This window comes from Haematobia irritans, chromosome 4, assembly GCF_050003625.1.
Source record: "Haematobia irritans isolate KBUSLIRL chromosome 4, ASM5000362v1, whole genome shotgun sequence".
In the NCBI taxonomy this organism is placed as follows: Eukaryota; Metazoa; Arthropoda; class Insecta; order Diptera; family Muscidae; genus Haematobia; species Haematobia irritans.
The window spans coordinates 155,101,846-155,115,287 of record NC_134400.1 but is presented as its reverse complement, the minus strand read 5'-3'; the positions used below and the strand labels follow the sequence as shown (position 1 = coordinate 155,115,287).

The 13,442-nt window shown below is 34.9% G+C and overlaps 1 protein-coding gene and 2 non-coding genes across 11 annotated transcripts in view; all 3 read right to left on the bottom strand.

Annotated features, from left to right (window-relative positions):
- Positions 1-1,928: 1,928 nt before the first annotated feature.
- Positions 1,929-2,000, bottom strand: TRNAQ-CUG (transfer RNA glutamine (anticodon CUG)). Its single transcript has one exon. It is a non-coding gene; the product is annotated as a tRNA-Gln (tRNA).
- Positions 2,001-12,830: 10,830 nt separating this feature from the next.
- Positions 12,831-12,902, bottom strand: TRNAQ-CUG (transfer RNA glutamine (anticodon CUG)). The gene has a single exon. It is a non-coding gene; the product is annotated as a tRNA-Gln (tRNA).
- Positions 12,903-13,097: 195 nt separating this feature from the next.
- Dhc64C (dynein heavy chain, cytoplasmic) overlaps positions 13,098-13,442 on the bottom strand; it is a 39,077-nt gene continuing 38,732 nt past the window's right edge. For all 9 annotated transcript variants that reach the window (XM_075303717.1, XM_075303719.1, XM_075303721.1 and 6 more), the window contains one exon: positions 13,098-13,410. In XM_075303717.1, the coding sequence (XP_075159832.1) occupies positions 13,245-13,410 (166 nt within the window). In that variant the 3' untranslated portion in view covers positions 13,098-13,244. The remainder of the gene's footprint in view (positions 13,411-13,442) is intronic.

Here is a 13,442-nt window from a genome sequence, read left to right as displayed (position 1 = left end):
GGTGCGTTGTCTTGGTGGAACAACACTTTTTTCTTCTTCATATGGGGCCGTTTTGCCGCGATTTCGACCTCCAAACGCTCCAATAATGCCATATAATAGTCACTGTTGATGTTTTTTCCCTTCTCAAGATAATCGATAAAAATTATTCCATGCACATCCCAAAAAACAGAGGCCATTACTTTGCCAGCGGACTTTTGAGTCTTTCCACCGGTCGCTGTCCACTCAGCCGACTGTCGATTGGACGCAGGAGTGTAGTGATGGAGCCATGTTTCATTCATTGTCACATATCGACGGAAAAACTCGGGCGTATTACGAGTTAACAGCTGCAAACACCGCTCAGAATCATCAACACGTTGTTGTTTTTGGTCAAATGTGAGCTCGCGCGGCACCCATTTTGCACAGAGCTTCCGCATATCCAAATTTTGATGAATGATATGACCAACACGTTCCTTTGATATCTTTAAGGCCTCTGTTATCTCGATCAACTTCATTTCATGGTCATTCAAAATCATTTTGTGGATTTGTTTGATGTTTTCGTCGGTAACCACCTCTTTCGGGCGTTCACCGTCCTCCGTGCTCATTTCACCACGCTTGAATTTTGCATACCAATCAATTATTGTTGATTTCCCTGGGGCAGAGTCCGGAAACTCATTATGAAGCCAAGTTTTTGCTTCCACCGTATTTTTTCCCTTCAGAAAACAGTATTTTATCAAAACACGAAATTCCTTTTTTTCCATTTTTTTTTCACAATAACAAAAGTTGCGTCACAAAACACGCTTTATCTCACAAACTAATTGACTTACAGACGTCAAATTTTGACACGAATCATTTGAAGGTTGGTACTATATAAAAATTATATGCATTTAATACTAGCGACGCCATCTATGTGTCAGACCGGGGACTTATCAGCCAACCTGTTATCTCCGGGAAGTGTATTGGTTGAACTGCTCTGCTTGATTTGTCCTCAAACCCCCCTGAATTTCAAAGGAAACCCTAAGATTTGATTCATGGTGGTGGGTATTTAAGATTCGGCCTGGCCGAACTTACGGCCGTATATACTTGTTTTTTTTTCATGAAATTAAATTAAGTTTTTAATATTACTAATAACAAAAATAAAAAAAAAAACTATGATGCTAGAAAGTGTAAAACTCCCGAATATGTCTATGTTTTGTAATGAAATTCGCTCTGAAGTTCGCTAACGTGAATATTTTCGCTAGCGTGAACTCTCTTGGTTTTGATTAGTTCACGTCACCGCGAGTGCACTGTATGAACGCTAGTCCAAATCGGTTTATCCATTCATACAATCGGAAGACTTCTCTCAAATCAAATAGAAAATTTTTAACGCCTATAGTCTATGAAGGATGATAGTCTATGCAGAGGATATAAAATATAACAGGGATAAATACGTCTGAATGCGAATGCGACAGATGACAATGAGCCCAGATTTTGCTCTGGAGAAAATTTTCATGCTTCACATACATTTTGTTGGGGCTCATATTCATTATGAAGGGTGGCCTCAATTTTGAGGCCTTGTTTCATATGGTTTTGACGCCCAGACAGCGGATGATTCTAAGTCAATTAGTATGTAATGTGAGGTCGATGATCAATGTTTCTAGTACACAGAAAGAAAATTTCATTAATATTGAGCCAACGAAAATTTTTCATTGATATAACGCAACATTTTCATTAATACAATGAAAATATTCGTTAATAGTACGAAAGGTTATGTTGAATAACAGAAAATTCGTTATAATAACGAAAACTTTCATTGTATTAACGAATTTGTTTCGTTGGCTCACTTTTAATGAAAGATTTCGATAATATAACAAAACTTTTTATATCAGTGTAGTCTGATCGAAATTGCTATACCCAAATCAGACATAATTGCCTATGATATAAAAATATAACTGCGAAATGATGGATTTCTCAGGTCCCACCGAGATTTGAACTCGGATCGCTGGATTCAGAGTCCAGAGTGCTAACCATTACACCATGGAACCTGCTGCTATTAAGGATAATCCACTAGTAGACAAATATATGTCATAATTACAGTATTGCAATAGGTAATGCGCATGTCAGGATTTTTGTTGAACAGTGTTGCCAGGATTATTGAAGGCATATGTATGTGTATCAGTCAGATGAATTTGCTTAAATGTATCCTTTCTTCTCATTGAAAATGGGCCTAACGTAAGTATTGGTCCTACACGCCACAATAGTTATATTCCAATACTCAAATTACGTCCCGAGTCTACATAACCTAGTCATTCCTCCCACTCGTCTGCCTACCTACTTGGTGATCAGAAATTTTCGACCACATCGATAATGGTTTGACCTATATTTTTAAAGACAGTAGATGTCGCATGGCGTTAAGGGCATGTGTTCCTGTTTTATTTAATGCACCTGTGATGCGTCATATTCCATGCGCACCCTGTATTCGAACCTAACGCATTCCTAAAAATTGTCTTAGTAGTACCTATCAACTTTCGGAGCATGATTGTTTTGTTCCATATCCCAACAAAAAAAAGCGTCGCCAAAAAATAGTGAAAATGTTCTTTTTGGATCCGGAAGTGGTGTGGAAATGGTGCAGAAGCGATGAATTTAAAATGAATTTAAATTCCCAGAATTTCCCAAGGAGATAGAAATATCGAATTATAATAAAGAAAACAAGTAAGGAAAGTCTAAAGTCGGGCGGGGCCGACTATATTATACCCTGCACCACTTTATAGATCTAAATTTTCGATACCTATCACATCCGTCAAATGTGTTGGGGGCTATATATAAAGGTTTGTCCCAAATACATACATACATTTAAATATCACTCGATCTGGACAGAATTTGATAGACATCTACAAAATCTATATACTCAAAATTTAAGTCGGCTAATGCACTAAACAAATTTTCGACTATGCAGTGGCGATTTTACAAGGAAAATGTTGGTATTTTGACCATTTTTGTCGAAATCAGAAAAACATATATATGGGAGCTATATCTAAATCTGAACCGATTTCAACCAAATTTAGCTACAATGCTAATTCTACTCCCTGTGTAAAATTTCAACTAAATCGGAGCAAAAAATTGGCCTCTGTGGTCATATGAGTGTAAATCGGGCGAAAGCTATATATGGGAGCTATCTGTAAATCTGAACCGATTTCAACCAAATTTAGCACGCATAGCTACAATGCTTATTCTACTCCCTGTGTAAAATTTCAATTAAATCGGAGTAACCGATTTCAACCAAATTTGGCACGCATAGCTACAATGCTAATTCTACTCCCTGCGCAAAATTTCAATTAAATCGGATTAAAAGATTGGCCACTGTGGTCATATGAGTGTAAATCGGGAGAACGATATATTTGGGAGCTATATCTAAATCTGAACCGATTTCAATAAAATTTGACACACTTGACTACACTACTAATTGTACTCCTAGTGCAAAATTTTAACCAAATTGGGGTAAAACTCTGGCTTCTGGGACCGTATTAGTCAATATCGGGCGAAAGATATATATGGGAGCTATATCTAAATCTGAACCGATTTCAATAAAATTTGGCACACTTCAACAAAAACTAGGGTTTCCTTTGAAATTTTAGGAAGGCTTGAGGACTTGAGGACACTTCCCGAAGACAAATTTAAAGATTTCACCTATGGGAACTATATCAGATTCTGGAATTATAAGAACCATTTTCGTTTGAGTTTTAGAGGAATCATTAACATCTCTTGTAAGTGTGTAAGAAAATGTAAAATAACGTCTTGATTTGAAATCTTAAATCTGTAGATTTTCACCCGAGAAGTAAAATCTGGAAATTTTAAATTGAGTTTCAAGCAATTTTCAGGATTAGTGCGCCTTCTATACCCTCAAGAAGTGAAGTCGGTCTATATGGAGGCATTACCAAATGGACCCATAAAAACTTAATCCGATACACGTTTTTGTGAGCCTGCTACTAAAATATGGACCGATACTCACCGTTTTCGGCACTTTATGGCCCGAAAATACCTCTAGATTTCCAATTTCAGGCAAATTGGATAAAAACTTCGGATTCTAGAAGCCCAAGAAGTAAAATCGGGATATCGGTCTATATGGTTGCTATACCAAAACATAGAACGATACGGACCATTTTCGGCAGACCTTTTGATGGTCCTCAAGTACCTCTAGAACTACGGTTTCTATTAGCCCAAGACCCCAAATGGGGAGGTCGGTTTATATGGGGACCATACCAAAACATGGTGCAATGCTCACCATTTTTGGCACACCTCTTTACGGTTCTAAGGTATCTCTAGATTTAAAATTTCAGGCAAATTGGATAAAAACTACGGTTTCTATAAGCCCAAGTAAAATCTGGAGATCGGTCTGTATGGGGGCTATATCAAAATATGGACCGATACTCACAATTTTTGGAACATCTCTTTATAGCCATAAAATACCTCTAGATTTCAAATTTCAGGCAAATTGGAAAAAAATTAAGATTTCTATAAGCCCAAGACCCCAAATCGGGAGGTCGGTTTATATGGGGACTATATCAAAACCTGGACCGATATAGCCCATCTTCGAACTTGACCTGCCTGCAGACAAAAGACGAGTTTGTGCAAAATTTCAGCACGATTGCTTCATTATTGAAGGCAGTAGCGTGACTTTTGATCTCATTGGTTCAGATTTCGTAGTCATATTTCACACTGTAATACCACACTTTCCACAAAACGGTCGAGTTTTAAATAAACTAGGCCAAAAAATATATCACAACCCACAATTGACCACATATAATGCCGAGATTTAACCAATATCCTTGTGAAAGTCCCACTGTAGCAACAATTTTAAATATTACTTAAATTTTCCTTTATCTCGAATACGTGTTTCTCGCTCGATAAATCGTAAATATTATTTCGTACAATTGCATTAAAATTGTTCTAGCTTTATTTATAGAAGTACAAAAAATGTTCTCCATATTGTATATAAATTATATAAATATTTCTTATAAAAGCCATCATAATAACTCCCAACAAATTTGAAGGAGTTGAAATGGTAACACAAATTTTTGGTCTACATAGTGGTGAAGGGTATAATATAGTCGGCCCCGCCCGACTTTAGACTTTACTTACTTGTTTTAATTTGACAATACTTCTCAGAATCCCCACCTTGTCAAAAACAGTCGTATACACTCGTATCTAAATCTCATTAGAGAAGCGCCGTCAATATTCACCCTTATTCCTGAAGTCGCCCTCGCCGTCGCTTTTCGTCATTCGCCACTAATTGGTATTCCGTTCGTCGATATATTCTGCTATCGAAGAAAATCGGTATTCCTGGTGTCGCTTTTTGTCGCCAACATCGTCGCTTTTTGTCGCCTTTAAATTTACCAGCGACGAGTTTAGTGTTTAATTTTTGAAGAAGTTTTTTAGACTTTATTAATCGAACAATTGAAAAATAAATGTAAAAAATGGAAATTGGTAAGAGGTAAAGTGACTAATCTTAAACAATTACAAACAAAATGGGGAAAAATCCGTATATATAGCAGTTATGGTCATCACATTCAAATCATAGAAAAGAACACTGTACAATTAAAGTAAACGTGTTGATTTTCAATTCCATTTATTTTTAATAGAAATTCTTCAAGGCCAATGTATTTTATTTAGCACCAAACTTAGGTAACAATTGTGTCGAACTTTGAATGATCCTTGGACACATAATGTCAACGTCGTTCCAATTGTATATGCCGGATGTTGTTATTGTCCTAATGTAGATATCTAAATCATTTCCCGAGTCAAAATTATCATTTATTTTGATTTTCCAAGTCCACATTGGATTTCAAACAAACAGCATTTTAAACGCAAATAATTAAAATTCAGTTTTGCACGTCACGATGATCCTTGTGCCATTGATCTCAGCGTCGTCGCCATTTTTGTAGTTTTGGAAGCTTTAACAGTCCTCGAATATATCCACATTTGTTCCGCGTCAAATTAAATATTTTTTCTTAACTTTCCGGCTTAGAATTGCGTGAGAAATAAAAATATTTTAAACCGAAAAAATGAAAATTCTTTTGTTGTACATCAGCTGATTGTTTTCTAGTGATATCGGCCTTTTATTAACGATTATTGTAATTGGTACAAAAAGTAATCGTCGTCGTCGTCGTCGCCGTCGCCACTTCGCAGGAATACCAAATGAATGACGAGACGACTTAAAAGCGAAAGACGACAAAAAGCGACGGCGAGAGCGAGGGCGACTTCAGGAATAAGGGTGATTGAGAAATTGTACCAAGCCAAGTTACTAAAATAAAATGTTGTTAGAGTATCTGAAAGAAGAGTTTACTTTTCCGTGAATCGAAATATTAGACAAAAAACATTTTCTTTTGACACGAAAAACTTTTCTCTAAAAACAAATAAAAACCCTCGCGTTTATTTGCTGTAAAATAAAATGTTGTAAAGGATAATTTCGTTTGTCTAAAATTTCGTTCCGGGTGATAATTTTTTGTTTGGCATATGCGTTTGTTTTCAAACAATATTTGGAAAATTTCACTTTATTTTATATTGAATTTCGACAAATGTTCACCAACATACTTTTCACAATCTTTTGGTTTTCTTCAAATAATTTCATGAGAATCTTGTCCAGACCTGCCTGATCTAGAGACCAGCGTTGCCAATTTAGCTTTTTTCCCGCTAGATTTGGCTTTTTTGAAGACGTTTAGCGGGAAAAAAATGCATTTAGCTTTTAGCTTTTTTCTGGCTTTTTTTTCATGACCCTTTTAGCTATTTTTGGCTTTTTTTATTTTCGACATGTTCCTATTGAAATATGGATAAAACTTCATTTTTATCTAAGCCTTGCTGCCAGAATAAGGTTTTTCACATGTTTCAAATCTCAATTGAAACATTAATAATTATTCCAGCCATTATGCGGGCATTTTTGCAGCAAATACACCTTGTGGTAAAGTTCTTGCCTCGTATTCATAAAAGTCATCGTAAACTTTAAATCTACTATTACCATGCAAATTCCTTATATAAACTGTCAGTAAATTATTAGGAATATTAGCATTTGACTCGTTTATCCTTTTTATGTTATTTTAATATTCTAAAGTTATTATGATATTACTAAATTAAAATAGTAGATGTGAATTGCTTTGTACACTAAATAAATATTGTCGTGAGGCCAAAGATATCAAGTCCTTAAAATACGAACGCGAATTTTGGTTATAATAGCATTTGTGAATTTCTCTTATATAAACTGTTTCCTTGTCCAAAAGCCGATAAAGTCGTTTTGTCCTTATAGTTAAGTGATTCAACTTAAAAATGGGTATCTTTTCATGAAAGAAGGCTAGGGTCAATTCTAAAAAATTCTTTAAATTAATAGTCTTTAAATTTGTGGAGTTTTTGTATCTTGACCACAAACCAAAATAACGTTAAAAAATAGAAGAGGTTTTTAAACATTTTATTTTAAAAACGTATACATAAAATAATTTCTACTTAAAGTCGAGTCTGAATTTGAAAATTTAAGTTTTCGTTAGCACATTTTTAAAGCACTGTGATAGCTCATGAAGAAAAAGCTGAGAAAACGAATAAATTCAAATTTGACTCGGAATCAATACAAAAATCATTAGTGTACAAAATCTTTGGAACCGAACATAGAAATAATTAAGGAAATAAAGTTTTGAATGTGGTATTATTTTTTTAACACCAAAAAATGCAATAAAAAATTCGTAGTGATACACTCAAAAAAAAAGTGAACTCTCTATTTCACTAAAGCCATATTAACTTTATATTAGTTCATAGAATCATTATGTTTGGAAAAAGTTTATTTTAGTCAAATAATTTTTTGCGTATGTTAGTTAAATGAACTAAAAAACGGGAAAAAGTTATACACAAATAAAGCATAAAGATTTCCTAATTTCGTATTTCTTACAAAATAGTTCATTATTTCTTTAAATTTGTAAATTTTACCAAAAATATGTCCATCATGAACTTCATATGTCACTAAAGACATTCTTGCAATTTTGAACTCCAAGATTTCTCTTAAAACTACAAAATTTTCTTTAACTACTGAAAAAAATTAGTTATGTCTAATAAATTTTCTTGAATTTGTCGAAAAATATTTACTTATTTTTGCCATATCGGAGTGATGCCAGCGCTTGTAATACCGTTTAGTTAAAATTTTCTAAAATAGTTCCAAATTTTCTAAAATTAATCGAAAGTTATCTTTCCTGGTGGGTTCACTGTTTTTTCAGTGTATTCTCTTGGGTAAAATTAAGAGAAGTGTACACGTTCACGAATTTATCATTAATTCAGTTAAAACAAAATATATAGATATTTTCTAATGCATGATTAACCAGCTGACAATTGCAAGTTCACTGCACCCAGAGAAGGAATATGATCACCTCAAACATGTTTTAAGAGCAAAATGTTATTTTTGGGTGGTGACCATGTAACATGGTTTTCGCAACCATGTTATTTGCTCGGAAATCATGTATCTGATTTCGGCAAGCAGTTTATATTTGACGATAAAATAACATTTTAGTGACAAACATGTTACATGGTCACCATACAAAAATAACATTTTGCTCTTGAAACATGTTTGAGGTGATCATATTCCTTCTCTGCGTGTGGGAAAAATGTTTTTACAAGGAAATATAAACGAAGGACTTCCAGTAAAAATTTGTGATAGTAATCAAAATGTATCGAGTACGCGAACAGAGCTAATATGATTTAGATTTTCTTACAGTCTCACAGAAATGGAATTAAATTGAATACAATTAAAATAATATGCATTTTAAGTGAAATAAAGCCTTTAAGTTTGTTAAATTTCAATCAAAAATGTGACTTTAGATACAAAAAAATTTAGCTTTTTTTCTAGCTATTTTTTTTTAATTTTTTAGCTTTTTTTGGCTAGTTTTTTGGACAAATCTAGCGGTTTTTGGTGAAACAATTCTGGCAACGCTGCTAGAGACTCTCTTTTGTGGCGCTGGAACTCGCGCTCTAGATAATGTAGGTGGTGGTTGTTTATCCATAAGATGGTGGTTTGGATGATTACTGCGATAATTCGGATTTCACAACATAATTATGTCTACGCACTAGGCAAATCTTGGTCTCCACATAAAGGTGATTCAGGAGTGTAGTGCGAAAACATCCTGTCGCAGTTCTAAGGGCAGCATTCTGACAGGTTTGTATGTTATTCCACGTGGTGAATAGTGTGGCTGAGGACACTAGTTTACACTGAAAATGTACATTTGATGAGAGGTGAATTTTCTTATGTATTTTGATCTGCCGAATTCGAAAAAAATGTTTTATGGAACGTTATTTTTAGTTTATCGCTCTCTTTTTCACTAAACTAATTATATATCGAATTAGATTTTCGTCTTATTACTTACGATAGAGTGTCATCTTTACGACCATGAAGAGAAACCTGACGTTTTTCCAATGGTTTGTACTTTCCCGGCGGAAAAGGGTCACTGTAAGATATGATTTTTTTTTTAAGTTGCCCTTTTTGCATCGATATTTTTTGAACCACTTAATTATCACGGATGCAATTATGTGCGATTATTCGTCATCTCAAAACCTTTCATTTAAGTTCCAACAACGATATAATCGGACATTTCTAACTCGAGATATAATTTGTTTAGTGAAAAAAGAGCGAAAGACTAAAAATAACGGGATATCTCAAAAACTATTCCATGAAAAATTTAAATTTTTTTTTCGAATTCAGGAGATCAAAATACATAGAAAAGTCACATCTCATCAAGTGTACATGAAAAAAACTTATTTTGGAAACTAGTGTAATTTACTCTCATGAATCCTGTTCAGACCTGCCTGGGGCCAAATCACCGTAGTCGAAATCGAGTTCTTCGTCATCGTAATGTAGTTTACGCGGATCACCGCAGTCGTTATTGAATTGTTTCTACTCGAAGTTGAACACGATAGGTAGCATGCTATCGAAAACGAAGTATGTAGTGATTTTTGAGCAGAAAAAAGGTAAACAAAAAGAAACAAGTTGGTGAAAATGTAATTCTTATTCTATTTTGGCAAAATACACTTAAGAAAATATAATATTACTTGCATTTAGGGAAACAGATCAAAGAAAGGAATGCTCAGTAGCCGCATCAAAAAACTTATTTTTTCAAGAAAGCTTCTTTTGACAGACGAAAACGTCTTTTAAATCTATGGATGTTAAAAACATAATTAGTTAAAAGCACTCACTTCAAAATAGAATCACTCTACTTCAGGCAATGCTAAAGGACTGCTTTTATCACGAATATTTTTCCTTAATAATGCCACTTTGTACTCATCCTCTGAATCCGAAGACGAGGAAAACAAACAACAAGTATATACAGCACTAAGTTCGGCCGGGCCGAATCTTAAATACCCACCACCATGAACCAAATATTGGGGTTTCCTTTGAAATTTCAGGAGGGCTTGAGGACACTTCCCGTAGATAAATTTAAAGATTTCACCTATGAGGACTATATCAGATTCTGGATTTATAAGAACCATTTTTGTTTGAGTTTTAGAGGAATCATTAAGATCTCTTGTAAGTGTGCAAGAAATTATAAAATAACGTCATGATTTGAAATCTTAAGTCTGTAGAAGTAAAATGTGGAAATTTTACATTGAGTTTCAAGCAATTTTCATGATCAGTGCGCCTTCCACACCCTCAAGAAGTGAAGTCAGTCTATATGGAGGCATTACCAAATGGACCGATAAAAACTTAATCCGATACACGTTTTTGTGAGCCTAAAATACCAGAATATTTACAATTTCAGGCAAATCAGATAAAAACTACGGTTTCTAGAAACCCAAGGAGTTAAATCGGGAGATCGTTCTTATGGAGGCTATACTAACATATGGACCGATACTCACCATTTTCGGCACGCCTCTTTATGGTCCTAAAATACCTCTAGATTTCCAATTTCAGACAAATTGGATAAAAATTACGGTTTCTATAAGCCCAAGAAGTAAAATCGGGAGGTCGTTTTATATGGGGACCGTACCAAAACATGGACCGATACTCACAATTTTTGGCACACGTATTTGTGGTCCTACAATACCTCTAGATTTCCAATTTCAGACAAATTGGATAAAAATTACGGTTTCTATAAGCCCAAGAAGTAAAATCGGGAGGTCGTTTTATATGGGGACCGTACCAAAACATGGACCGATACTCACAATTTTTGGCACACGTATTTGTGGTCCTACAATACCTCTAGATCTCCAATTTCAGGTAAATTGAATAAAAACTGCGGTTTCTATAAGCCCAAGAAGTAAAATCGGGAGATCGGTCTATATGGGGGCTATACCAAAACATGGACCGATACTCATCATTTTTGGCACACCTCTTTATAGTCATAAAATTCCTCTAGATTTCAAATTTCAGGCAAATAGGATAAAAACTTCGATTTCTATAAGCCCAAGACCCCAAATCGGGAGGTTGGTTTATATGGGGACTATATCAAAACCTGGACCAATATAGCCCATCTTCGAACTTGACCTGCCTGCAGACAAAAGACGAGTTTGTGCAAAATTTCAGCACGATTGCTTCATTATTGTAGACTGTAGCGTGATTACAACAGACAGACAGACAGACGGACAGACGGACATTGTTATATCGTCTTAGAATTTCTCCCTGATCAAGAATATATATACTTTATATAGTCGGAAATCGATATTTCGATGTGTTACAAACGGAATGACAAACTTATTATACCCCCGTCACCATTCTATGGTGGTGGGTATAAAAAACACTTGGATTCATGATATATTTTTACACATATATTTTAACACACAAAAACAATATAAATATCTCAGAAATAACATATCTTGATCACAAAAAATTATTTTGAAATTCTATTTCGCTTCCAATTTCTTATTACCATATGTTTACAGCAATATAAAAAAAAAGTAGTAGACAAAATAAATGACGATCGAATGCGGTGATCCAAAAATTTAATGCGATCGAAATGTTTCTCTATACGAAACAGAACTCGATGACGAATGCGGTGATTTGGCCCCTGATCTAGAGACTCTCTTTTGTGGCGCTGGAACTCGCGCTCTAGAAAATGTAGATCAATCCTTACATTCCTGGATGGTATTTTTTTTTATCCATAAAGTGGTGGTTTAGATGATTACTGTGATAATACTGCTTTGACAACATATAATTGTGTCTACGCACTGAGAAAATCTTGTTCTCCACATAAAGGTGATTCAGGAGTGTACTTCGAAGAGTCCTGTCGCAGTTCTAAGGGCAGTGTTCTGACTGGTTTTTATGTTATTCCACAGCATGTCGCTTGTTTGTGGTATCCACTGACCGACCAATGCCTTATAGGTTGTTAAAAAGGTTTCTTTGTCAGCATTCCATGTGTTGCCGTTAAGTGACTTGAGGACCTTGGTTCTACCACGGAGCTGATCACAAATTGCTGTGGCATGAGAGACGACTTGAAAGACTGTCGAATGTGACGCCAAGAATCTTGGGATAATTTATGGTCGAAATTTATTTCGCCATCGACACTAATATTCAACTGCCTGCACACTCCTGCCGTCCATGTGATGTGGTGTATGGAAACTATGGGGATAAAACCGAACTTTAAAATGTAATGCAGTTTATAGCACTTGGAACAAGCTTTAGAACATCAACATTTTTTATACTGAACAATAAATAACCTTTACAAACACCCTCATAAATAAATTACCTAACCTGGTTCGTCCAAGGTAAAAATGTTCCGGGAAAAACATTTTTACCTTGGTCGAACCAGAACACCAAATTACATAATATACATGAAATTTAAGCAAATTGTTGAAGTACCAGTATGTTAAAGTGCAATTGCTCCAGATGTAATAAATTTTCCACATTATGCAAAATGAATAGGTCCCACCGAGATTTGAACTCGGATCGCTGGATTCAGAGTCCAGAGTGCTAACCATTACACCATGGAACCCCATGTAAGTACAATGTTGCAAATGATAACAAATGTTAGGATATTCGTTACACTACACACACACAAATACCGAACATCCTGCAAAAGTATAGACACTGTACTGCGCATGTAACAATTTTTATATCAATGCAGTTTGCTAACATTGAAATTTTCTCGCATGCAATAATGAAGAGCAGAGCTGTTAACGAGAATCAGTTTAGTTTTTGTTTTGAAATACATTGTTAAATTTTATTTAATTCTTTTAGAAAGCAGTTACATATAATTTCATAATTTTGAGAGGATATATTTCATATATTTTTAGTAATTCATTAAGCATTGAATATTATATTCTTGTTAATATTTTTAGTTCAAAGCGGTCGAAGTCAAAATGGCAACACCACGCTCATAGAAACTATGGGGATCCTGGCCAGCAGCTACCGCCATGTCAATGGTGAATAACAATTCGGAGCGTGTTGAGTTCAAATATACCGGCAAAGTCAATTTGCTCACACGATGTTCAGTAGTAAGTCTGCAAAAAAAACAAAATGGACTCAGTCAAAA